General features: G+C 38.9%; 1 protein-coding gene across 1 annotated transcript in view; it reads right to left on the reverse strand.

Moving 5' to 3' along the window:
• Window positions 1-24,339, reverse strand: part of NOX3 (NADPH oxidase 3) — a 40,524-nt gene extending 16,185 nt beyond the window's left edge. Inside the window, exons 1-9 of the mRNA XM_013958959.2 lie at window positions 24,295-24,339; window positions 23,547-23,642; window positions 23,228-23,338; window positions 21,287-21,371; window positions 11,804-11,949; window positions 8,586-8,767; window positions 5,744-5,873; window positions 2,543-2,635; window positions 1,089-1,342 (exon numbers count right to left, since the gene is read on the reverse strand). Coding sequence (XP_013814413.1) covers window positions 1,089-1,342; window positions 2,543-2,635; window positions 5,744-5,873; window positions 8,586-8,767; window positions 11,804-11,949; window positions 21,287-21,371; window positions 23,228-23,338; window positions 23,547-23,642; window positions 24,295-24,339 — 1,142 coding nt within the window. The remainder of the gene's footprint in view (window positions 1-1,088; window positions 1,343-2,542; window positions 2,636-5,743; window positions 5,874-8,585; window positions 8,768-11,803; window positions 11,950-21,286; window positions 21,372-23,227; window positions 23,339-23,546; window positions 23,643-24,294) is intronic.
• Window positions 24,340-27,791: the final 3,452 nt, after the last annotated feature.

The raw sequence follows: 27,791 nt of genomic DNA on the forward strand, positions 1-27,791 counted from the left end.
ACCATTTCTGTCCCAGTTCTGCTGAAATGGCATACTTCTCATTCCAATTGCCTTTAACAAAGGCACAACTTTCATTTCTAATTCTTATTAACTGATACAATGCAAGATCTGGACCAGGCTTTCTTCTCTGCCCCCACATTCTAGTACGCCTGTGTAGCTTGATGGCATCTATAAGCTTTTTAGGGGAATGTTCTTTAGCATCCAGATCCCATTAAATTATATAAATGTAGTTAAACAAGTGCTCTTTGCTCTCAGCTTTACTAGAACTCCCTCATCAAAACCAATTTTCAAGGGGGAAAAATAGCCTTTTCATGTCTGGGCCCTACACACTCCACTAGAATTCAAATTATCCTGTGCTGGGCCATTTTCTTTCCCTAGAATCTCCACCACAGCAGCAAATAGTTAAATTCATTACATATATGTCCAGATATTTAGCTATTGTAAGGCAAGGTGGGTCCATTAACTTCAGTGGAGCCCTGTTGACTTGTACCAATGAAGAATCAACCTGTTTGCGTTAGTTTGCCAAGGACACAGAATTTGAACGCTGATAACCTTTGTAAATTGGACAGATTTTGGACACCAGCAACAGAGTTGAGAGAGACTGCTGGAAAAAAGTAAGGTTCTGGAAGAAGTTTCTAGGGCCACAGAATATCTAAGGTAAAAACTGGACATTTGAATAGCAGGTGATGGGTGCCATCAGGAGAATACGTTCAGGCAAATAGCTAGCAGATAGCTTCTAATGTCATTTTAATTTAATTCATAAATACCCACCTATCGAAATGGATATCTACAGATATAGATGATACAAATATAGATGATACATATATAGATAGATATAAATATAGATATAAGCACAGATGGACTTTAAATCTTGGATTAGTCGTCAGGTCTTCCTGATAGCCATTGGCCTAAGTTCATGACTATGTTTGCTTATAGCTCTTTAGTAAAATGACATATTTATGGATCTAGGACTGTGATATAATACTGTGTCACAAAGAATACACACATAATTAATTAAAATTAAAATGTTAAAATTTATTTTAAAAAGTAAAATTAACATTTTGAAATGTATTGTTTATTATTCAAACCTTGGTAACATCCACAGCTCCCTGAAAGCTTTTTCCTCTGCTTCAAAGGCCTTGAAGAGGGCTGCGGTCCAGTCCCCAGCAACTCTTATGTGAACACTGAAGAATTCTTCCTCTGGAGCTGAAGTGAGTGTGAAAGGATGCCACTCCAGCTGTGAGACAGATGAGCACTGCAGAAAGATGTATTGACCGGGTTCCATTTTAAAGCCACTTTTCTTCATATGAAGTTCAAGGACTCCAGAGGAATGCATCACCACCTAAACAATAATAAAAGGGCCTATATTAAAATAGATCCTATAAAAAGGGCACTAAACAATAAAAAAGGGCCTATTAGAAAGGTAATTGTTTATTTCCATTCAGCTACAGATGACTTTATAATCATTTCTACTTCATTTCAGCCAAAAGTTAATAGAAATTGGGATGCATAGTAAGTTTTAAAAGTCTTGTAGATAATGATCTATTCTATATGTTGTAGTGCTGTTGCTGCCTGACAGCTTGAGAGCACTTACAGTATGTAACATGTGACAACTTGAATTATGAGTCTAGGAAGCAGAGTAAAGGCTGTAACAAATCAAAACTTTGACAACTTTCTATCATAGTAGAGCCTAGGCAAAAGTATTCTTTAATTGACTGGAATGATTTTCCAGTTTTACCGTCAAGTAACACAATTGACCGATATGGGGTTATTGTTGATTTTGCAGAAAGACTCAAGCCCAGTAAGTTCAGTTCTAATATACTTTTATTAAGAGCTCATCTCAGTTAAGCAGCCAGTTCTATACATGTCACACATACTATACTGAGATTCTCAGATCACAGCCACTTTGTGAAATCAGCAACAAGATTTATCCAGCATGCTTTTTCCTTCATACAAGATAAGCTTGGTTCTGATCACTGGCTAGATATGTGAGGACTGGGCTGCTTCAAGAGCAGCATTCCTGATTCATTCTGCTGTGTATTAAATAGGCCCTAAGTACATAAAGATATTTACAGCTGGGATAAATTGTCACAGTTGTACTGATGTTAATGAATCTTTGACCATTTATGCTAATTGATAATACATCCCTTAATCTCCTGGAAGACTCCAGATTTGAAAGCAAAAACTGTATCCTACTGAAGTCGATGGTTTCTGTGCCATTTACTGCAGTAGTATGTGGGTTTCACTTCAGAAAAAAAAAGATATTCTCTGACCAGAGAGGTCTGTGTTATGGTGGTAGAGTCTCATAAGTCTGGTACTTTGTCAGTCAAGTTTGATCTCATATGGAATGTACTTATAGATTTGCTACTGGAATAAATGCAAAACATAAAATCAGTACTTGGTTGAAACCATGGTACTCATGGAAGAGCTGCTGAAACTAGAAGCAAAAAAGAAGATCATAATATAGAGAAATTATCGATAAAAAAAAAAAATCATTGGCATTCGGTTCTTTTTATGCAGTTATGCAAGCTACATTGCATACCTTAGTAATGACCACCTCCTGTCGAAATCTCCAAAATCTAATGATTCTTTCACAGATATACAACACCACAGGACTTAAAATCCACTTCCAAGCCTGTAGAAAGTTGCATGTTAAAAATCCACAAATTTATTTTAATTTCTACAAAAATATATTGCATTTCTGGCATAAAACAGCAGTTAGCCTAAAAGAAGATGATTTGAATTCTCTTCTGTGATTTTTGCTCCACCTTTCTCAAGACAGTATTTCTTGTGTTATGGTAACAATTCTGGCTTTCTCTTGGAGCAGACATATGGGACTCCTTCACGGACACACTCCAAAAGCAGTGCTAACAACCATCTGTATTCTGGCCAAGAACCAGCCTTTAAAATCTATTCCTACTAACAGTCAAAAAGATTAATTTATTTAGGAGTTGTATAGAGATGTCATTGGACACAAGGAAGTATAGATGCATACATTTATACAATATTGCCCATGGCCTTACTATTTTGTTGCTCTTTAGAGTTGAAAATATTTCAGAAGGGTCAGATGGGAGTAGCTCTCATTGTCAGCTGTGAATTTTCTGATGCTGCATGAAAAAACATTAAGTCCCAAATATTCAATTAAAGGAATGGGATATATTTCCATTTAATCCATTAGTCTGCTCTGTATCAGTAAATGTGTTTTGTTGATCTAGGATACTAAGCTGATTGTACTTTAAGTATTGTAGATGATTGCTGTACTTGTACTTGCTGATCACTCATGTACTGATCACTTTAACAATCAAAGGTACTTGGCTATTCAAGTATACTAGCTGATGATTTTATTCTGTTGTACTATGACAGCTTAGATAATTAGATATAATTCAATCTTCAGGATTAAAAATTTCAATTCTTTTTGTCTATAGAAGATACTGTTTTATTTCCAGTCTAACTACACACATAGATCATTCGAGCTAACTGAAGACTCCAAGTGGTTTTTAAAATCTCCAAAGAGTAACTTTACTTGCTGAAACATTGACTTTGCTCTGCAAGCTGAGTAACACAGGTTGTAAAGTATCATTTATGAGAGGCAAGCCATAAAATTATGTGGCTTCCTTAGAAAGTGCTAAGAGGATGGAGTGGCAATTTCCCAAGGTTAAATCTTGAAAATTAAATTTAAAAAATGCATGATTTAATAATGGGAAGAAGCCAGCATAAGCCAGAAGATTCTGAGTTAAAGCAGAAATTCAACTCATCCGTTGTCCCTAAATACTACAGGTGTCTCTGCACAGTGGGTAATCTCACATATCTTGAATATATTAGCATATATCAAGCCACAGTAATGATGAAACCTGTTTTTTCTCCCTTCTATTTGTGCTACCTGTAAATAAAAGCACGTGACAGGAATGTTAAGGCTATCCTATGAGATAGGAGCTCAGTTCAGGTTTCAACTGTGCCGTTGCTCCAGCACAACAGAACATTCAATTTGAAATGTCTTTTGGTTGGTTTAGGACAACAGGGCATCGACTGGGAAGGGTGGGCTGCTAAGCAACACAGCTCCTAGCTGGATAATCAGGACATCCGTATTCTCGCCCAACTGGCGATTTCCTCCTGTAACGAGAATTTGCTGATGGGGCAGCGATGACTCAGGAGAAAACACAAGAACAGAAGTCCACATGCCCCGGCTACGACCAAAGTGCTTCAGCATCCCCAGTGGGAGCCAGATCAGGCTCCCATGGGCTGAAATACGGAGCAGGGAGCAGGTGTGGCATTACTGAGAGATGGGCTTGGTCTCATTAGCCTCCCCCAGGAGCAATGGCCAGCAGGGCCAGTCTGGTGCCCCCAAATGTGGTCACAGCTGTGCACAGAGCTGTCCCCTCCCTGCCTCAGTCACATCTGCATCTGTCCCTGTGGGCACTGCAGAGATCTCACCATGGATTTTTATTTTCTGAATGAATTTTGCTAACCAAGTGTCCATCAGGTATCAGACCACAGTGCATTACCCATCCAGCAAAGTACCGTTCTTATACATGCTCTATGTGCCATATGGTGATATCACAATTCATTTAATGTGACTTTGCAAGTATGGCCTTGGGTATGCAGGAAAGTGTGGCATACTAGGTTTAACACAGAGAAGTGAAAGTTCTATCGGTTAGCTTTATGATAATGAATGTCAAGACGTGCTGTTGGAAGCAAGCTTGTGTCTGTATTCACAGTGCGTAGTCAGGTATTGATTTTTATGGCGACATTGTAGCTGAAATTTTTAGAGAGGAATTCACTTTCTCATTAATATGCGGGTTGGATAGTGGCTAACAATAGCTTAGTTTAAGAAAAATCTATGTCAGCCATTAAAAGAGCTACAAGATACTGAATGCTAATTATTCCCCTTTAAGATTTCTTTTGGTATTCTTTCTCTTTTTGGAAGGAATAACAAAAACTTGCATATGAGCAATCTAAATCTTTAGTTGTAAATGTTAAATGATTTTGTTTAGATGCTAGACATCTGACATACTGTACAAGTCTGCTACTTAATTACCCCCTGTGGATTTGCAATCTTGTTGCAGCAAAACCACCCTTCCGTGGGACGTTTTTCTTGCCTTTCTCCTTTCCCTTTCATAATTCTCATTTTCAAATTCTCTCCTTTTTACCTAACTTAAGATCTCAAGGCTGGATGATAAGTATGTGCCCCAAAGCAAGGGCATAATTTTATCTCCGACTTACTCTCCCTTGATATTTAGAATATCCATATTAAAGCATTATTAGTTATAATAATAATAATTTGCATCCCTAGATTTTCTGTTCCATTGTATTTTCTGTATCTCTACCCTTATAAGATTTTCACCTAGAGACTATATTTGTGCAACAAACACATCAAGGATATTGGTGATACTGAATAATAAAAAATAAGTGTACACAACAGATTTAAATAGCGAGAGACCAATTCTGAAATCCATACCTTTCAATGTGAGTTTTGCCTAACTAAAGGATCTTCCAGAAATAATAATTATTTATAACACCAAAATTTTACATAGCACCCTTTATCTGTATATATTTGTAAGGTAGGGATCACTATCTTCCTACTGTACAGGGAGAGGTCATGGAACAGAAATGTAACATAACTCTCAAAACATTATGCTAAGTGCCAGTTAATAGCAGCATACACTCCAGCTACCTATTTGCTAAGACATTTGGTCTTTTAAGGAAGAGCATTAAGTTAAGAACAGAAGACAAACATCACTCTTACCACAGGTCTGTTGCCTGAAAACTGTGGCAGGGGACACTGAGTGGCTTTCTCCCATTCCAAATAGTGATCTTTACAGTAAGTGACATTGTGAAGCAGCAGACTCTGAGGTGTCTGACCTCGAACAAGCTGACTTAAAACAAAAATATTCATCAGTGATATGCTTTGCAATTTTTCTAAGTATCTGTAGGTTTTGTACTACTACTTGAATGCAGATATGCATTCAGCTGAATGTTCAACAGTTGGCTCTCTCAAGCCTGTTCTGCTCTCTTGTTCAAATCACGTATCCTTTAGGTTTGCCATGATTTTTCTACCAAGTGAAGGAGTGGTATATGTAAATGCATCTGAAGATGGAGAGTCCTTGCACAGATCACATACCGTCTGTAGCAAAATTTCAATGTAAGTTCTTTGGAGCAGATGCTTTGACCTCTTCTATATATGAGACTCTCGTATTGTTTAGAAAAATTATAATACTTAATAGTGACAGGCCTTCTCTTTCCTTTGCTGCTTTCTAAATGCATTTTTGAAAGCTGAAAATAAAATTGGAGGACTGTAATGAGATGTGTGCTTTCTAAACATTAAATTCTAGCTTCCTTACTTCAGAAAATGTTAACGATGTGAGTTTTCCCAGACACATCAATCCTGACTAGTCAGTTTAAATGGGCTTCAGCTGGTGTTGATTATGGGTAGAGAAGGAAGATTTTTACAGGAAATCCTGTCTGTTTCGTATTGTTTCTCTCTTTTTCCCTTCCATGCTTACTTTGGCTCTACAACTTTAGCCTGCCCTGCACTTGTGTTATGAGAAAGTAGAGGATAAGAAGAACTGCCTTCTTTTATGTGGCTGTGTCGTGAACTGCCACCTCCTAGATAGAAAAAGAGGCAGGCTCCAGGGGGCAGTTGCTTTTGTTCAGCCACCTGAGAAGGAGGAAGAGATGGAAAGTGAATGAAACCTTGATTTTTGGCTCACTCCTTTTTATAAGCAGTAGTGGCAGAGATGTGTTGGGGCAGCAGGGGGCTGTTCTGTTGCAGTCTACCCCCAGCCTGGAGCAACTGTCATGCTTGTTTAATGCTATTGATATTGGTGTTAAATAAGTGTCCCCTTTTCAGAGAAATCACTTGCTGAGGAGTGTCAATCAGTTGGCTATGTAGATGGACCTTCCAAAGCTGAAAGTTTAAAGGGTTCATTATAGTTGTTTGAAAAGATTTGAAAGAGAGAGACAGGCCTTTTTAATCAGGCCAGAATACAGTTTACTGCATTTGTTTGCAGCTGTGCCTCTGAAGCGTAGGACTAATTAACTGGGCCAATTTCAGGCACACTCAAAGCCAAACTAAATGTGACAACTCTCAAATCACAAGGGAGGAGGTGAGAATAGTAACACACCACAAAACATTGTACAAGCCTGTTATTTGCCCTGTGGTGACTCCGTGCACCTCAAGGGAACAGACACATGCACACACTGCTGTTGGCTAAGAAGTTCCTGTGCATCAGAGAATAATTGTCTGTATGTACTTTAGAGGTGGGCAATATCATCTGAATGTTTTACAAAACAGACACAAGAAGCACATTATGATAACATGAAGTGACTCTGTCCATAGATCTGAAAAGCATTACAACAGCTCGAAGCTATGCACTCTCTAGGTAGTCAACAGAAGATCTATAGAGCAAAGCACTATTTGCTGAGGGCTTTGCATTGCATACGTTCAGGGGGTTACTTTGGATTAGCTCTAGTTTGGTCCCATGAACTAATCACTTGTTAGTACTTGGACCACATGGTAGTATTCCCAGAGACTAATCTTTCAGCAGAGTTTCATCCAAAAGCAATCCAGGTCATGCACTCTGAGACTGCTCCCTGGTATGAACAAAAGCATAGTAAGTGAGGAGGACCAGGAGATGTGCTTCAAAACTGTACTCCCTATCTGAATTAAAATGCTAATATAGATGCACTGCAGGAGATTCATAATAATGCTATTATAAATGACAGTGGGAAAAGGAGGGAAGTGAACAAGGGAAAGGAAGGAGAAGTTGGTGGAGCTGGAAACAGAAGATAGAAACTTTTTCCACCAACAGGTGCCTCCTTGCTCTCACACGGAATAGGCAGGGGATTTATTGCCCCCTGAGCTTCTTAAGCAGATTCCCTTCAAACAGGAGCCCTGTACCAACAGTACAGATTTTTCTCTTGTGACGAATAACAGGGAGAGAATCAGTGACCCGGCACTCCTCTCCCTAAAAGCCACCTAATTAGGCTAGTGCTAAACTTGAGATGTTTGCTACTACAGTCATTTAGACCTGGAGAACTGACATGGTTCACAATATAGTGCCCACCACTACTGCATACTGCTTCCTTATGGTGAGGAAATCTGCAGTTCTTTTTCCCATAGCGAAAGAGGGACAAAACCACTTTACTTTTATGGATACACAGGAGAATGTCCACAGGGACATTCACCACTGAGTAGCTGACATGCTGAAAGCTCTCGTGGCTCACTGGGTCTTCTTTGCGTGTCCAAAGGACTGAGGAAAAGGTCTGTCTCTTATTAAATTGAACCCACAACGGTTTGATTCCTAATCTGGAATGGCCCCAGTTCCCAGCAGTGGAAGTTCATTCATTCATTCATTCTGATCTATTGATAAGGTGCAGGTTGTGAGAAGGGTTTGAAAGAACCAAAACACACTTTCAGTCCTCATAAAAATGGTGTGTTTAAATTTCAAAGTGCTTTCATTTTGCAATCTGTCTCTAAGCAAGGATCCCAGCAGCTTATTAACAGAAGGACACAGTATTATAGATTTGAATCATGTTTCAACTCAGACTGTGTACATACACCTTATGTAGTTCATGCAGATACTTACCCCATACCATGAAATATTAAACCAATAAAAAAAACCACAAAGAGGTGATGGGTGTACCAGAACACCTCATAGGATGACCTTCTGATGAGCTCTGTGGATGAAGTCATGATCAGAATTAAAGCCACAGTAATCACAACTCCAGTTACTCCAGCTATGGTAGTTAGAACCTCTTCTGTTGTGTTCTAGAATAAGAAAAAAAAATATTAGTTATTATTATTATTATTATTACATGTGATGCTGAAATCCAACTTGTATTTTCAGCATAGGAACAAAACCAGAACAAGAAACACAGGCAAGGCAAACATCCTTTTTATGTAGCATGGGAAAACATTGCTCTGTTCTATTTCCACTTAGGCTTACCCCAGACAGATATGTAAGTGTTTGCCACCATTTAGTTGTTTGGGGAGTTGAAAGGAGGAAATTACACAATTTCAGTAGTATTTTTATCTATTTTTCTTTTATAAAAGTGTCTCAGAAAAAAAGGAAAATGATTAGAGAAATGAGAAGATTAAACCCAGAGGTGTAATAACCAAAACAGCATTACAAACCTGCCTATTCATGTGAGGGTGATAAAAACGAGGTGCTAACGCACCTGCAACCATAAAAAGTGTGGGAGTCCTTCATGCTTATTTTACCTCAAAGTGTGTGGTTTTCTTACATCCCTGAAATGGTGTATAAAAATGACATGTTCTCATTTACCTAAATGGCATATTTCACTTACCTGTTCCTTACACTTACATAGAAATGTACTGGAGAATGCTTATTTTTATGTTTAAAAATATCTATTTATATTTACATTTTTTATGGTTGTAGGTGCTGAAACATTAATATCTTGGATTATGACAGAATGACTAGCAGACCTCAGCACAGGTCTGTTACCTACTTCTGTCTAAACCCATCAAAATCAACTGAAGTGAGAATGAAGATGTATTTTGAACACAGCAGTCAGATGCTGATATCAGTTATAAAGTGAAAATCAGGAGGAATGGCAGTAAAAATCACACACATGAGAAGAGACTCAAGCTAAATATTCTGGCAGAGTGTAAATGAAGTCCCCATTTGGCCTGCAAAGGACATCTGTGTTGCTGGTGCTGATGCACAGGAATGAAGGGATTCAGCATGCCTTCTGGAGCCTGAGCTGGATCTGCAGCCTGAGCTGGATCTGCAGCTTATTAAGTGAGGAACAAAAAAAACGATATTGTACTTGTAAAGTGCACTCATTTGATATGGAAATCCTAGAGATGATAAAATTCCACCTTGCTATTTTTACAGCCATTTTTTACAGTAAAATCATTTTTTCAAAAGTTCACACTTGAGAGCACACAGTGTATTTTTAAATTGGTGCCTGTGAAGAGTATGTTCAGATCCTATTACATATTAACAGGATTGATCTAGGTGATGTTTTGAACATTTTCACTACAGTGGCTAGTTTGCATCTTGAGATGAAACAAGGAAAAATGTCAGACACTTAGTACGTTGCTACTACAGGGGTACAACGAAACCTAAAAGAAAACCTGAATCGTTTCTCTCAGAACTTTCTTCTTTGAAGGTAGGAGCAATCTTTTATTTGCTTTCCCTCATAATTTATGAATTCTGAGTGTACCTACTAAGATACAAGTGGGCAATAAAAGAAATAAAAATATTAGAGGTTAGACTATAATCTAGGCTGTAAATTGGCATGTAATTGTGGGGTGTATTACTGTGAGAAGTCTGGGAAAGGATTTCAGAAAATGCTAGCCTCCTTCCTAAAGGGTATTTAGGATCTTAATGTTAATTAGAGGTCTACTGCCCAATTATATCACTGTGGGAATGCTTAGTGGAGAAAAAATGCATGCAAGTAACCACTGAAAGATGGTAGGTTGCCATTCTGCAGTGTAAGCTCTATTTTCTTCTTGGGGAATGTGTCACATGCATGCGGTGAGAGTGAGCACAGGGTATTCAGAAAGGGCTGTGCATTTAGTCCTTGCTTGCTATCCTGTTCTGATAAACCTGACTTGTTTGTCAACATTAGCATCAGGACCTATGTGTTCCTACTGCTGAAACCATTCATTTGCTTGTTTTTCTTCAAACTTAAGATTTGGTTACTTTGTTGGGAAAGATGCAAAATCACATTATCTAAACTGAAAAAGAACTGAGAAAAAACAGGACAAAATGCTTCACAATTGAAAAATACTATGAAGTTGTACTGATGGCTGTCCAGCCATCATCTCACTGTTTCTTCTTTCAGTGGAGCACACCAGTGACTGAAAGAGCCTGCTTCTTGGTGTTTGAATGGCCTTTATTGCATGCTGGGTATGTGGGAATTTTCTGAAGAGCGGACACAATACACGGGAGAGTCTCAACAGTGCTTCAGACCTTCTTTTTCAAGCCCAGAGTATGCAACAGTATACACAAGCAAGTAAATAACATCTATGTGATGTATGGTATAATGGAATAAAAAGAAAAAGCTAATCAGCTTCTGCATTTCTTCTATGTGCATGCATTGCAGAAAAAGGTCAGTTTTTCTGTATGTTATGAATAGCAGAAAGAAGAGTTCTATCCATGCTATTGTGAGATAACCTGGGGAGTGAATAGGAAGCACAACTTTTTTTTCCCCAGACCAAGCAGAGCCATTTATTAGCAGGAGTAAGGTGCCCATAGCCTTGCTTGGCTCTGAAGAACACACACCTGCATTAGCTTCCTGGTGAACTGCTTCCTACAAGCAGCATGCGGCTGGGTGATTTTTCACATGCAGTTAGTTCCCTGTGTAGCCAAGCTCTACATGTAACAGAGCAGACTCAACCCCCAAATTAGGAAGACATTGCAAAACCATGGGGATAGCCAAATAGCAGCTGTGAAAGCAATATCTTTGTGTGATATTATTGGGGTTTTTTTCTTTCTGGAAAGAAGTTGCTGTGTTTGTTCCATATATTGATAGCTGAATTTAGTTTACAAAAATTCTTTGCAGCTTTGTTTCATTGTCTCCTATTCATAACACTCCTGATCCTCCCCCACCCCAGCTGCTTCCTGACAAACTAATTAAAATACCATAGACATTTCTTTGAGCTTAGTAACCTGAAAATTGCAGCTCTGAGTAAGTATTTTCAGCTGAAATTGAGGTTAACCTCTGGCAGCACCTTCTTGCTCTGGTTAAAAGGCTTTGAAATACAGTTTTACTGACAAAAGAATCCGCAGAGGAAAACTTTTTAGATGAGGAAAACCAAAAAGTGACAACTTACTGTTTCATAGGTCCTGATTGGGTTCAAGTAGCTTTCATGTGAGTTCTTGCCAAGGGCAGAAAGTTTATTCTGTAACTCCCCTGCTTCCTTCGACTGGCTTCTATGATACCTCTCTATGTTGATCAAGTGGGCAACAATATGGATGGCTGCATGAGAGGAAGAATGGTGTAAAATTGAAGATGCACTTGTATGTGTCCGCAATGCCAGAAGGAATATCATTAAGCACACTATGAACTATTCAAAAAGAGTTAAATTAAGGGTAAATTAAGAGTTAATTGAGAGCTTCACACAGTAAACTAGCAACAACAGGAAAATTTTATTGGTGTCTAATGCGTAGCAACTGCTTCGAATTGCAGAGAGGAAGAACAGCTCCAGTGTGATCTCCCATGTTTACTGTCGAGTGCCCTGCAGTCTTCAGTGTCATGGAAGGAGGACCTCTTGAGAGATGAGATAAAAGCACTTGCCCCTGATTTATATAGTTCCAAATGAGGTAACTAATTAAAATCCCTAGATTTTGTTAAAAATTAGGATGTGTCCTAAACTAATGTTGCTACACAGGACATTAATATGTCCATTCTGGCACTGACCAGCTTGCAACTTAAACCAGAGGAGATTTAAGAGAGGCATCCAAAATCTTCCCATATGAACAAATTGATATAACATCACTTCATGCCAGTTGAACTGGCGAGTTTCATATGAATGAGGAAGGGCCCATTATGCGCCACGACAATCTTTACTTCAGTGAGGGAAAGCCAGAGAAACTATGATTTTAAGGAAAAGGTCTGAATCACTAACACTCTGGTGTTAGTTCTGGTTTGCCCTGATGGTTATACACCATCTCTGCTTCTGGCTTGTTCCTAAAAGGTATACAAGATGGTTAGTTTAGAAAAACACCTAAGAGTGAAGTAAGAACACCCCCATAATCCTTTTCCTGAAAGGAAAGATCTTAATTTCAAAAGAGAGAAAGACTTTGCTTCATTATTAGCTGACATAAAGTCATAATCATGCTAGATGCAGAGTTTCACAATTTTAAATATGAGAGATTCTCAAATCCATTACAGGACAGTTGTCATTAATGCAAAATATTAAATACTTCAGGATGGAAAACAACAATGAAAATGATTAAATGTTTACAGTACAGCTATTAGGATGCACTGTTTCTAGTTTTTATAATTAGCTTCCCATCAACATCTCTCTTTCAGTGTTTATCTGTTCCTGTGCCTGACCATTAAAAAAACCTCTAAACTTTCTAAAGTGCAGTGATTGAGGTAAAACAAATATGATCTGCTTCCCTGAACAATAATGTTCTCTCAGAAGAAGATTTCTTTTTCTTTTTTCTTGTTTTTAATAATGGTATCCTGGGATGCATTAGGAAGAGTGTTGCCAGCAAGTCGAGGGAGGTGATCCTCCCCCTCTACTCAGCCCTGGTGAGGCCCCATCTGGAGTACTGCGTCCAGTTCTGGGCTCCCCAGGACAAGAGGGATGTGGCACTACTGGAGCAAGTCCAGCGAAGGGCTACAAAGATGATTAGGGGACTGGAGCGTCTCTCTCATGAGGAAAGACTGAGAGAGCTGGGCCTGTTTAGCCTGGAGAAGAGAAGGTTGAGGGGGGATCTTATCAATGTGTACAAGTATCTTAAGGGAGGGTGTCAAGAGGATGGGACCAGACTCTTTTCAGTGGTGCCCAGCGACAGGACGCGAGGCAACGGGCACAAACTGAAACACAGACACTTCCATCTGAACATGAGGAAAAACTTTTTCACTGTGAGGGTGACAGAGCACTGGAACAGGTTGCCCAGAGAGGTGGTGGAGTCTCCTTCTCTGGAGATATTCAAAACGCGCCTGGATGCAATCCTGTGCAATGTGCTCTAGGTGACCCTGCTTGAGCAGGGGGGTTGGACTAGATGATCTCCAGAGGTCCCTTCCAACCTCAACCATTCTGTGATTCTGTGATTCTGTAATTGTCTATTTGCACAAAAATAATGCTGTGTTGAACTAGTCATAGTCAACTAGTCATACCATAAATGAAAACACAGGGTTAAATGCATAAGGACTTCAGTATTGCAAAGTTCTTTGGGTGCCTATCCACTTAGTGAGCTCCATTGCCCTACGTGAGAGGGGAGCTCCTATACAATGCCTGGAGAGAGCTCTGTGCAGGAGAATGTGATTTAAAGCCAGACACTGACCGTGCAAGTGCTCAAAGCAGCCAGTGTGAAAAGGTGGAAGATTACATTCAGCCTCTCAAGAATAGTTTAGCCTGTCTATCCTGGCTGGTGAGGGGTTATTTTCACTCTGTTCTCCTAACGTGATCCTTGTAGAGCTGAACAAGGCGATGTGGCAGGCATGCACTGTGAATGGCTCTCAGATTGCACCTCATGCAAAAGATAGTGTTAGCTTAGGCCCCCCCCCCCGCACCATTGCTTTACACCTGTTTTACCTCATTGCCCCATACTTAGGTACTCACTGGGACATAAGAGACCTATTTTAAAATCCTCTTTATACATGATTTAAAGTAGGGACTTAAATCAAGGCACAAGCCCTAGGCACCAGGCTGACTGATTATTCTCTTGTCAGCTGATTCCTGATGTAACCTTTAATAAAAATAATCAAATATTTATTGGCACAGGTATCACAAGTGAATATTCCAAGTCCTGAGCACCCACACTGCAAAATCAAGTTCCCATTTTTTCTGAATCTTTGGCCCAATGAATAATAAATTATTTATACAAACTGGAATAGCCTCAGCAGGATGGAGACTGAATCCAAATGGGTATGAGCTGCACAGAGATAAAATGAGCCTGGAAATTAGAAGACAGATTCAGGCCATCAGAGGAATGAGATTCTAAAATAACCTTTCAATAAACGGGATAATGGGATCAAGCAATCTAAGTGGCTTTAGGCTGAAGGTTGGTCAGTTTTATGAAATAGCATATGTGATGTGACTGTCAGCATTAGAAGATATCAGATTCAGTGACCTGGAATGTCCTGTGTATGTTTTTATGGATTAGGTTCTGTATGTGAAACAATCTGGCCAGCACCAGACTTGAGCGCCTTCCTGGAGCTTGCCTATGAGACAGGGCTCCCAGTGACTTGGCAACGCCGGGACATTGGAAACGTTGCACAAGACCACAAGCAGAGAGTGAGACACGCAGATTCAGATTGTCAAAACCCAAATGCCTGAGAGGCTCTGAGCTGTAGGGTTAGGTGGCAGCTGTGTGGGGGCTGTGGCAATCTGTTCCTGAGAGTACAACTGATGGATAAACAGTATATAAACACTGTTTATGTATTTAAGTGTAACAGCACTTTTAAGTGCTGAGTGGGAAGGGGGGGAGCTGTTCCTACATGGAGCTTCTTTCAGAACAGATGTTTTGGCCTGGCGAGGGTGTTATCAGATCCAGCTGGATGGGAACCAAGTTGCTGCTTGATGAGGACCTGATTTCTCTGACATCTGAAAGAGCTTGCTCCGAGGATGGGGGTGAGGGGTGGCTGCGGTAGGTTTTGGGGCTGCATGCTGCATGCAGTCCAGAACCTGACCATGGCAAAGAGGAGAGAAAAGTTTCCAAGACTGGAAGACCTGACAATGAATCTTGGAGTGGACTTATGCTGAGCAGTTTTATCCTGCCATCTGCTACTGATTAGTGGCAAAATCAATAATGGCACTTGGGCCTCTTGTCTTCTATACATGCATGAGTTCTTTATAATTCTTAAATGAGGCAAATAGTCACCATAGCCTTGGACTAGATGAATTTAACACAGTTTTACCATTGTTTTACCAAAGGTTCCCTGCAATGTATAAGCTGCAGGTTTTGGACTATTTCTGTTCATTTAAAATAGCAACATTGTCTAGCAATGGAATTTTGAATCTGTTTTCATAGCAGAACACACGTTGTCTCTTTTCATCATTGAAATACACAGATTTTAGAAAATAAATACTGCACACTGTGAAGTTCTAGTGCAAAATGATGAGATTTCTGTTGTTTAGAAGGCTATGAAGTCTTGCACTTTCCTCAAAGTGCAAGATTGTCTGTGATGTGTACAAATTCCAGCCAGGTCAGCAGTGACAGGAAACCTAGTGCTAGCTGGTATATGCTGAGTGTTGAGAATGAGATGAGTTAGTAATTCCTTCCAGACTGACAGAAATCTATGTACCCTAACAATGTATTTGCATTTGAATAGAAAAAACTATGGGTTGAATAGATGTATCTTCCCAAGAAGTGCTTTAGCATAAAATTTAATTAGGGGTAATCATGTTGCAATTTTTTTCTAGAAGATTACATCAGATTTCTGCAACTTAACCTAGTAAGCTTCTGCAACTTAACCTAGTCTGCAGGCTTTTAAAAGACACTGTTTTGTCCAACAGCATTTTATTCCACTTTATTCTAAGTATTACTGTCAATGGAAACATCGTCATATTCTCTTCTTTGGGATTTACCTCTTCTTCCCTCCTGGGCAACATTCATTCCAACTTTCAACTAGCTAGGTAGAGGGTATTACAAGCGTAGAATTCTGCCAGAATGACTAAGATAGGTCTTTTCTGCAAGCTACTCTGTGGCAGCTGTTAACATACAGAGTATAATGATATACAGAAAAATATTAACATTCAAACTAATGCATCAAGTATGTTGGTTTACCTGGATCTCCCATGATCTTAAATATAGCCCTGAGTGTTATTAGATTAATACTTTTGATGGGTTTCTTGTGTGCCACTAGGAATAAATGATGCAATCTAAAAGTGAATTATAGCTAGATGGTAGGAGTAATGCAAAGATCTAATTCCATTTTCCGTGTGGTTCATTTAATGCACAATAGTTGTAGCAGGCTAAAAAGTCTGGCACTGGATACATTGCCATTAGCTAAAATATTTTACATCCCTGAAGTGCATTTTCTGAAGGTCCTCTGCATCTGCAGTGTACAGAATTTACTAAGCATTTCCAAAATTAATATGCAAATTTCTGAAATCTGAGCTTACTACATTTTTATATATATATATATATATATATGTATATGTACACGTACACACACACACATATATACATATCACTAATATAAGTTAACCATGAATGCAAAGCTTAAGGTACTACATCTCAGCATTTTCTATTCAATGTTTTCCTCATTCTGCATGACTAAATATAAATTATAGGATAAATCATGCAATCTTTAAAGCAAAGCTCTTTTTGATATCAATTCATGAAGACTGAAGGATTCAGGCTGTTGTTTTTAACAACATTTGGAACCTTTAAAGCACTTAACATGTATTAATTTGTGTTTGACCCTGAGATGTTCTATCTAGTCCACCTCTGAGATCAAATAAAAGGTTTTATTGGAAGGAGGGAGGGAGAAAAAGGTTTGCTATTAGAGCATGGTGTTTACTGTACATGTTCTTAAATACAAAGAGATGTAATTGAATTATCTTGAAAGTCTGGTCAATTTAGCTAGTCTTATTCAGCCAATTGTGCCTTTAGTGAAGCATGCACAACTCTCATTGAACTAAACAGAAATTGCATGTGTTTATCTAAGGGCAAGATTTCCCTCTCTCTTTTCTGCATGCCTGTACAGGATAATAATCAAATCGGTGTTTGCTGCTAGGAGTTAAATGTTTTGGTTAACTGACCTATCATGAGAAAATCAAAGGGTCAAATCTTGGCCTTTCTGCCCACAGTGAAGAGAGCGGCTTCACAGGAATCTCAGCAAAGCGCTGGGAATTCTGCACTAACCCAGTCTGAATTCTGGTGCCACCCGCTACCTTGTGACACTTCTAGTTACGTGGAACCCTTCATTCGGCTTCATATTGTCTTTGTGAACTGAAAAAGCAGAGATGATGTTAAAATTAGGGCAATAGTCACCACACACAACTTGCGTTAGGTTTTTTAAAATGGTTATCAGCATCAAACAAGAACTTGCCGTGGGCCATTTTTTATTCTAGTTGGAGGTTTATAATCTTTAATTTAATATAATTTTCTTCTTAGTACTTGCTAGGAAATCCAAGAGTTAGACAATCTGACTGAAAAAATGCAGTTCCATGGAAATTAGATGGAAAATTTTCTGCAAATTCTGGAAATACAAAACTCAGATTTCAACTAAACCACTTTTTAAGATAAGCACCTGCTTTCCTGAAAGCTTCACAGTTTACACAAAAATGCTACTTTAGTCACCAGACCCCTTCACATAGCTACTTCTGTATTCCAGCCATTAACAAAATGTGGTTGAAAATAGAAAGATTTTTTAATTTTTTAGCTATAGCATTTTCAATGCTAGGCAGAAGCCAAGCATATCTGGCATCACTATACTTCTGTCTTTGTTTTGCATGTTTTTAAAGGAATATGCACTATTGGAAATTTTAAGGAGAGGGAAACACCATTTCAAACAGATTAACTCCAAAAGATTTCTCTTTCCATCCCCTCCTTTCCCTTAATTGCTTGAGCTTTATTCATATCATAACTCAAAGACTGTTGGAGCTATGTATCTGTATAACCTTCTGCAAACATCAGAACACAAGAAGCGATTAGTTCTTCAAGACATGCCAAAGTAAAAACAAAAGAATCCCCCCAAACACTCCTCACTTTAGAAAATGCATGGATTTGCTTTCTCATTATGGTAAAAACAACACAGTAAGAGAAATGTGCTGTACAAAACATACTTATCTCTTACAGATATCTTTAGGTTCAATGTACTGCCTCTCAACTAAAAAGTCCCTTTGAATTAGAAAGTCTAGAATGATTTGCATTGATCAAACTGAGAGTGCGTGAAACTATGATTTTATTCTAGCAGAGTTACAGGTCTATAAGGAAGATTTATTAGTGGGTGAATAACTCTCAGACAGCTCTTATCATAGACAGGCATGCAGAACTCAGGAAGCCAAACTAAGCAGAATTCCCTTTACTGAATTTTCAATGATGCACTTGATTATAGATAGCATTGTTTACTCTCTCTTTCCTCCAGCTTCCCTTCTTCCACTAGTCTCTAATTATATCCCTTTATGACCTGACCAATTAAAGCCTGCATTTGAATTTGTATTAGAGCTGATGAAAAATTAAAGCTACAGATGTACTTTATCCAAAGTCACACACACCTCAGCTGAGCTAGTTATTAGAAGCCAGACAATACTAATGTCACACTATTTTTAGTATGCTATTAAATAAATACGCTGGAATAACACCACCTGGCAAGCTGGGATGAAAACATGTTACTTTAATAATAAAGGAGTCTACAATTTTATATTGTGAGGATAAGCTTAGTGATATGATCTGCAAATTGGTTTAACTTCTTGCTGCCACATTTAGGCTATTGATCATATAAGGAGAGAGCTCTAACTTAACTAAGAACGACTAAATTGCAATAGTCTAATAGGAGCTGACTATGCTTTTGTGTAACAAAAGGCAGTACAGGTAGTACTTGTATAAATAATGTGTCAGATGAGTGGAAAATGGCATCTTTCTATTTACACATCATTTTAACATTGTTAAATTTTATAATAAGGAACTCAATATGATTGTGGGTACCTCTTTACTGTGAGAAGAGGGAACTGTGTTTTTTTCACACAGTGTGTTATGAAGACTGAATGTTTTTTATGCATTTTAAATTTAATTTCAGACAGCTGAATTTCTGGCCCTTCTTTACCCAAGGCTGACTATAAAATGATGTAGTGTTTTCCCAAACAAGATATTTGTTTCTCACTTATCTGTTAGGAAAGCATGAGTTCATAAGTTGTCATGTTTTGTTCATCAGACTTCCCTGTATTTTGTTTTCTTCATCAATAATCTCATCAGCTATTTGTCCATTTTATATTCTAGAAAAACCCAAACCTTCATTTTTTCACTCGAGAATGACAGAATTAAATAATGGTGCTTTCTGTCATTTGACATCAGCCCTGTGTCTTTGTCTTTGGAATTGCTGAAGCCACAAAGTAATCACTTTTCTGATAAACTTGCACTTCCCAAACTGTCCACCTTAATGCACTAGCAAACATTTTATATGAATGTAAAACCCCAAAACATAAAAGGTTTGACTGTGCAGTTTTGCTTTCTTTTTGGAGCATGACAAATTATACACCAAGTAGAAGCTGGTTAATTTACATTCCTGGGTTGATTTGTTAATTAAAGAAGCAATGTTCCATTCTGTAGGAATCTGCTTTATGCTGAAACTGAACTCTGATAAATGAATGGACATGACAGATAAGCAAATCATTGTAATACATTATAAGATGCACATTCTCATCCCCCTGCCTTCCCCTCCAAAAACTTTACCATTATATAGAAAGGACAAATTTTAGTTGTTAGATCCCAATGACATTCCTGATTCCATATACTTGTCTAACTATGTGGGGACACTACTGTCATATACATGCAAAGAAAAGCCGCTGCCTTGTATACAGAGAAAAGAATATTGGAATCAAGGTCCATCCTGACAGCCTGGGGGTAGAATTTTTATGTTACAATGTATTAGGCTTGTAAATAACTCTGATAAACTCCTTTATCTCCTTTTCCTTTTAAAAAGTTGGCTAACTCCCTTTGAGATCTTTGGTCACAGAATGACTATAAAATATGGGACTTCCCTAAGCATCTGAAGATGTCCAACATGAAATAGATGTTTTCAGAAATGCAGGCTGGGACCACAGTCTAATGTCAAATTGTCCTAAGAGCAGTGGACTTCATGAGATCTAATTTCCAAAGAGAACAATGTCCCCTCTCCCAGATACCTCTCCATCTTTACGTGCTTATGTCCTCCAATTAGCCTTCGTTCTTCCTTCTCTGCACATCCCCCCCTTCCCCATCATATCTCCTCTTCCCCTCATGCCATCTAAATTCCTCCTAACTTCAGTCCTCTCCAGGTCCTTTAACCACTTGGGAACAGGAGGGTGCCATGCCTTGTTCCCAGCCAGGCCAGCGAACACCTCTAGCTCAGTAAGTCTGCAGGACAAACCAAACAGGTAACTTTTGATCTCAAGCTGCAGTTTTTCACTCTAGGGGGCCATTAGCTCCCTGTACCCTTCACCTATTTTTCCAAAATTTTTAAGACCTTGATGTTTTTGAGACAGCTACTTGTTTCAAATTTGGGTGAAATTTATTATCTGGTTGAAAAGTTATTGGAGAAGGGGATGTAGGGGTGGACAGATGAGCAGCATGACTCATAAGCATAATTTCCTTAAAAAGATCAGACTACAATGATGCGTCTTCTCTCCAAACATTTACTCCCAGGGATTTAGTAGAAGTTATTTGTACTAGATGTTAAGAGGGCACAAGTTGGTCAAGTTAACAAAAGGGCAACTAGTAGTTACTACCCAAGCAGAAAGTTTATCAACTGTTGAAAAAAAGGTCACGAATGATTAATCAGATGGGACCTCTACACCTATTTAAAGTTGCAGTCAGCAAATGATCGCACTAAAGTAGCACATGTGTCAGAGCTGATGGGGATTACAGCATTAGGCAGAATCACTGTGAAATTCAAAACAGTTCAAAGGCAAAGAAGAAAAAAACTGAAAGCTTACTTGCATTTACAGCTATTCCATAGGCAACCATCTTGTGAAATACGATGTTTTTGTCAAGCTGTCTCCTCAGTGCTCCTCCACAGCGCTTGGTGAAAAAGCAAAATTTGTTTTATATCATTCCCTTTACTATTTACAACTCGCACTTTGGATAGGAGAGAAGAGGAGTTCAGTACGTTTAAAAATGAACTGTTGAAGGAATTCAGTGAAAATTTTGGTTTAGCCTTCATTTTGGGACCAGGGTAACTATTTTCAGCATAGCAACACTCCAGGATTTCTTAAAGCTATTCAGCCTAAGTGGGGATTCAAAAACAGATTTGATAAAACTCTGCTACATTCAGCTGTAGTTTGTGAGTGGTTTATCTGGGCTGGGGATTAGCTCGTTTGCTGATGTACCGACACCGGAGCTGGTTACATACAAAGCCAGGCTGGACCAGCAGTGCATGCAGGCTCAGGTTTAGTTGCACGAACACAGCTAAACTGCTGGCAAAGGCAGCTCTCAATGAAAACATTCTAGCTGCTTTCACGAAATGCAAACCCCAAGAGAGTAAGCCTGTCTAGACCTCAGGTGGCTGCACGCTTACGTGTTACTGAATCGTCTTCCCCTTGTTGGAAGTGCGCGACGGCAGTACGCTGGGAGACAGCTGTGTGGCTCCGCACCGAGCCAGCCCGGGGCCGTTATGAACTGCAAGGAGCCAAAGCTAACACACGTTGCTGGCACCGCGACAGCTCTTGCTGAGCTGCTTCAGTCCCTGAACTGCGTTCTGGGCGTCTGAGTCGCTCACTTGGCCTGGCACAGCGCCATGCCAAAGATCCCTGTGTTTATCCACGCTGCTTCCTAGCTAATAAATCTTCCCAGCATGTGAGCACAGGTGGGTGCAGTCCTGAGACACCGTGCCTCCCAGGAGGGCGGTGGGTCCAGCTCTGCCCCAGCCGCCTTGCAGCCACTCAAGTTCCTCTCTACCATGCTCTTCAAGGTGACAATATTGTCCAGAAAGACAAAATACTGATTGTCTTCAAGAAAACATCCAGTTCTCTAAGTTCTTACACAACACATAACTGTGTATACAAATACTTATTGTTAATTTATGAATTGATTCACAAGTCCAACAAGGTTTCTTTCCTTAAATTGTCAGCTCCTGAATTCAACCTGTTGTAAAACAGTGTTGATTCCTGAGGACTGTTTGACATGTGACAGCACTCTAAGTCTAAAGAGAGAAAAGCAAAACTGAAAACAATAACCAGATTACAATAAAATAAATTCATATTATGATTTTAAAATTCCTGTCGTATTTTGAGTTATGAAGTGACTGGCGATTTTTTCTCCAAACATGTGGAATTGGAATTGCTCTGACTGTAATAATTCCCAGTCAGCTGAAGCCTTAGCTAAGCATTAGAGTTAAAGCCTGAAGCACTTCCTATGTGTGATGCCGAGGTTAACACAAATGCCTCTGAACAGATGACCACTCAATTACAAAAACACGTTTTTACAAGAAGGAAGGAGCTGAAAGGTGGCCACTTAGAAACAAGTGTTTAAACATGTTCCTTTTCATCCTTACAGCACTTTTATCTATACATTTCCTCACTCTGGTTTTCACTATGCAACTACACAGGATACTCATGATGGATACGTATTTTCTCCATTTGGCTAGGTTGCATTCTTATGTTCCCTTTTTGTAGCAACTCACTTTTCACTTCATGACACCGTGCTATGCAGCGGCTGCCAAAATCAATGTTGCATTTAGAGTACTGTGTTAAACAAGCCACTTGCTTCTCTTCAGTCATGAATATCTGACAATTTAAACAGTAATAACTAGGCAATAGGGTACAGACTTCTCTGTCAAAAATTAAAATTCCTTTGAAAATGTTTGATATGGAAAATATTGCTGAACTGTAGAAATAGAAAGAGAAGGATAATATGGCTATTTGAGAAGTGGTACTTACAGTGCTTGCTCCTCGTAAGAATGAAATAAGGTTTCTACTGACTGGTAACAGGATTAGCATGCAGTTAAAATTAAGGCATGTTGCAGAAGCTCTCGCCCAAGCCAGTGCTGACTGTACATATAGCAATATAAGGAAATTAGATTACAAGTTTGGTATAGCAAGAACAAAAGAAAGGAAATACCATATTAACATAATACTCTTATATGGGAAAATTACTGTTGAAGCATCAGGAAAATTATTATCATGAAAGATGTGAATAAAATCAAACTATGCATACATTCTCCCTGTGGATCCCTTTAACAATCAAACTTGTACTTACTCCCAACATAATCCGTGTATAAAGGTAAGCATCTTCATCTTCATACCAGTGGAAGGTATCGATAAACAAATATAAATTCAATCCCAGCCACACCACCTCCAAAACAGGCCACAGATTAATGACACTTGCAGTATTTTTACTGCAGATAAAAATGCTTATGGTTATAGTTTTAAAAGAATCTGAGAGATACTTGAAAAATCAGTGTGCAATGCAGCTCTTGATCACAGATGATAGAAATCATAAATGCTTGCTGGAATGAGGCTAACTTTTAGAAAATGCGGGATTATATCCCCCCATCCCATAGAGGATGTAGATGACATTTACTGTGTGATGGCAAACTTGATCTTAGACACAGGACTTAGCTTAGACTCTAAAAAGCCAGTAGAATCTAAAATTAAAGAATTTCAGAAATGGAGTTAGGAGCTGAAGAGCTGGGGAGGTCTGCTCCCCACCCCAATTCACCAAAGCCTCTGAAAATAATTCAGAATACAATTTGAAATACAATTCCAAACCCCTGTTCCCTATATCTGAGGACTAAAGTACATGGACTTAAAAATAATTAAAAATAAAACAGTAAGACTTTAAATTGTTTTTAAGACTAGTTATAAAGAGGCTGCTGAATATTTTATAGCAAGTTTTATATTTAGCTTGGGAGTATTACTGTAAGCAAACCATAAAATCTCTTTTAAACAAGCTTAAAATATTTATATATGTCCAATTAGGTTTTTTTAATGCTAAAAATACTCACTAATAACAGGACTGACAGTTTTTCATTCAAAATCCAGCATCCCATCTTGAGTGCCTCTTCCTATGGTAGCAGCAGCTCACTCTTGCCTTCCAGTGTAACCTGAGGTCTCTGGCCATTCCTCAGGCTTTTCTACTAACTCTTTTGTCTTTAGATCTTAATAAGCACCTAGTGGGAGCTCTCTCTAGGAATTTTCTAATTAAGGACTCCCTGACAAGAACAGATCACCTAACAGACATATCTTATGACCTGGGCAAATAAAATGCTGGTAGTTGTCCAGTGCTTCCTCTTTCCAAAGTTATTTCTCAGCAAATGAGAGATACTTTCATTAAATTGTCCTTGCGTTTGTTTTGGGTTTTTTTTGCTTCCACTTTGCAGTTGAACAGAGTATAACAATTCTTCATGATTTGGCTTTTAATGTAATAGCAAATGGGAGCATCCTTTATGTGTATATAAGACAGGAGCATTGTTAAAAGAACTTGGGAGTGGCAAAGTCACTCAGTCAGAAGTCAGAAATCACCAGACTAAAGGCTGTGGGCATAATATTTATCTGGATTTCTCATGATTGTGGATTATGGCAACCTTAAAATGCAGGATAGTTTTCCATAATTCACTGCAGTCATAAAATAAGCAGTCATTTTCTCCTTTTCATGTCCACACCATTCAGTGTAAAGCTACTCATCCTACTGTCTCCTCTGCCTGGCTGGAAGAGAGAGGTAGCAACTGATTTCCTTACGGGCTTCTGTTTCAGGCCTCACAAACATTAGCTACCTTCATCTCAGATCTGGGAGGGGAGGGTGCCCATTTCACAGGTAAGGAATGGAAGCCCAGAGAGATTATGGAAAAGATGAGTCCATTAATGGTGAGCATGGATCCAGCAGCGTTTGGAGGTGCTCAGGACTCTGTGGCCCCCCACGTGTTCCTGACACAGCTCCCACCCTTCCTCTGGGGCAGGGACACTGTGTCAGCAGCACTTATAGTACTCAAGAAATATAAGCTTCTTGCAAATACAATCCATGAAAACTGTCCAGGGCCAGAGCTTACCCATTTGGGGGGAATTTTTTTTAATTTATAGAAGCAGATGTGCCTGTTCCTCAGAGTTTGTTCTGAGGACTGTTCAGCCTATTTCCTTCTTTGGAGGTTTATTCCAGTGATGATTTAACGAGCCACCTGCAAAAATGAGTCAGCAGGATTCGGTACCACTCAGCAAGATCAAAACATTTTGACAGGTCAGTTTACCAGAGAATGCTGTTAGTCTATTTAAGACCTTCCTTAGTAGGTAGTTATTTGAACAGCCAGCACCATGGTGATATACAATGCGAAGAACACATTTTCTGATTTTCTTTTACTAAGAGAGAAGAATAATTTATTGACTTTTCTGCACTCTCTAAAGGGAAATCCTTTCTCCTTTGCCTCACTTAAACTGCGGAACTGGTAGCAATTGATCTTCCTGGGGGAAGGAGGCTGAAGTCTCTCACCAAGGCTGCTCAGAAGTCACTGCAGGAAGGTCTTCCCAGCTGACCAAGTCTTAGCTCCTCTTTTGCCCTTCCTGATGAGCACTCTTGATTTATCCTTGGCCCCCTTCTGCCAGGAGCTGTGCGAACTCTGCCAATGGTGATCTCATTCCTTCCCCAGTAAAACCATTTTCTAAAGGCCTTCCTCAGCTTGACCCTGAAGGAGACATTTCTCTGACAAAATAGCAAACATCTTTCTAGATGTTGCTAGAGAAAATGTCCTCAAATATAAGTCTAATAAATTCTTGCATTTCTAAAATACAAGGAACCACAGGAAATAATACTGAGATTTGAAATGCTTGTTAAACTCAGATACTTTTTAAACAAGGACCAATGACCATTAACATGCATTACCAGAACCACAGAGATGTGGCTGTGAATGTTCTGAATACAAGCATTTACAAGAGATTTATTTTGAGCTTTGTTTTTCTTAGACGGTAAGATTTAAACATTTTTTATTAACAAACTCAGTAACAAGCCTAGTGCAATAATTGGCCATTGTCCATTATGTGACTTGATATAGGCTATTGCCACAACCATTTTCTTTATAGCAGCTCTTGATAATGCGGGAGCTAGCAAGATAGTGACTATTGCTGTATTTTTCAGAGAGGTCAAAAGAAGAGGAAATAAGGGAGAAGGGAAGAGGAATGTGCAAAGGGTGAGGAGAAATATTGGTAAAGTCAGATGCCAATTTTAACTATGTTAAAGAAAGGCGGGGGGTGGGGGGGGCAGGGGAGGACCCAGTATCTGGATTAGCTGCACTTCAAAGGGAAAAGCTGCACTGAGATGTTCTGCTTTGAAGTTCAGCAATCCAGACAGCAATTTTCTAAAATGAGTCAAAACTGGCATCTGAAATAGATTTTTTTTCAGAGTACAGCAGATTCATGTGCTGGTTTAGGCTCCAAAATTTGTCTGGATCAGCAGCTGTACTTCAAAGCAGCACATCTCAGTACAGCATTTGACTTTGAAGTGCATGTGGTCCAGATGCCAGTGCTCTTAAAGGAGCCGATGAATCAAATGCACTTTATTTTTTGTCTGTTGAAACAGCTATGTTTTTTCTTATATATAACGATAACGTGTGTGGTCTTCAATATGGTATCTATCAATAAAAACATAAAGCTAACACAAAAGCTCTTTATAGCTTCATTTTCTACAAAGAGACTGATCATCATTTTATTATACTGATTTGCAGTGATCTCAGCCAATTTCTAGCACAAACTATTCAGACAAGACTCAGGGAAGGATATTTTATTGATTAAAGAACTAACTGTATTTCATTTTGTTATTGTTTTATCATTATCGTGAGATGCAACTGTCCTAAAAAGGATGCGAATAAGGATGAAAAGGGATTTGTTCTGGTGGCTTGGGAAAAAGCAGTGCTGAGCATGCTGAGTTCCCCTGTAAGAGATAGGCAACTCTGTCATTAGCTTAAAAGGTCACTTTTTGCATGGAAAGAGGTTTATGAGGTGCTGAATTCTTCCATGTAAGTATCTCTGCATTAATATCAATGTTTCTATCAATTACAGCTGCAGATCCCTATTGCAGTTAGTTCTGTTTGATGGCAATCTCTGAGGTCTGTCTCATGTTTTAAAGTACTTTCCACAGCGCTTACCCTTTACAAGACAAATTAATTATTAACTTTAGATGGCATATACATACATGCATAGATATATACATATAAATATAGCTTTTGCTAGTCCATCCTAATGCTAATATTAGATATTTATGCTTTGTTTCTCAAAGACAAAATCATTTCAATTGACTCTGAACTCTGCCTGGGTCCTCTTATAGTTCTTGTGTGTGTGTTTGACTTTATGTCTTAGTAACCTGGATGAATTCAATATGCCTCCATGCTACACATACAGATGGATGGAGGTAAAAAGTGATCCAGAGGATCAAGGTGCTTTAGTTTTGCTGATCATCTGACAGCCATTTACTTGCTTGTTGTATCAGAGTGTACACTTTGTATCAGACTATACAAAATGG

The sequence above is a fragment of the Apteryx mantelli genome, chromosome 3 (genome assembly GCF_036417845.1).
Source record: "Apteryx mantelli isolate bAptMan1 chromosome 3, bAptMan1.hap1, whole genome shotgun sequence".
Taxonomy (NCBI): domain Eukaryota; kingdom Metazoa; phylum Chordata; class Aves; order Apterygiformes; family Apterygidae; genus Apteryx; species Apteryx mantelli.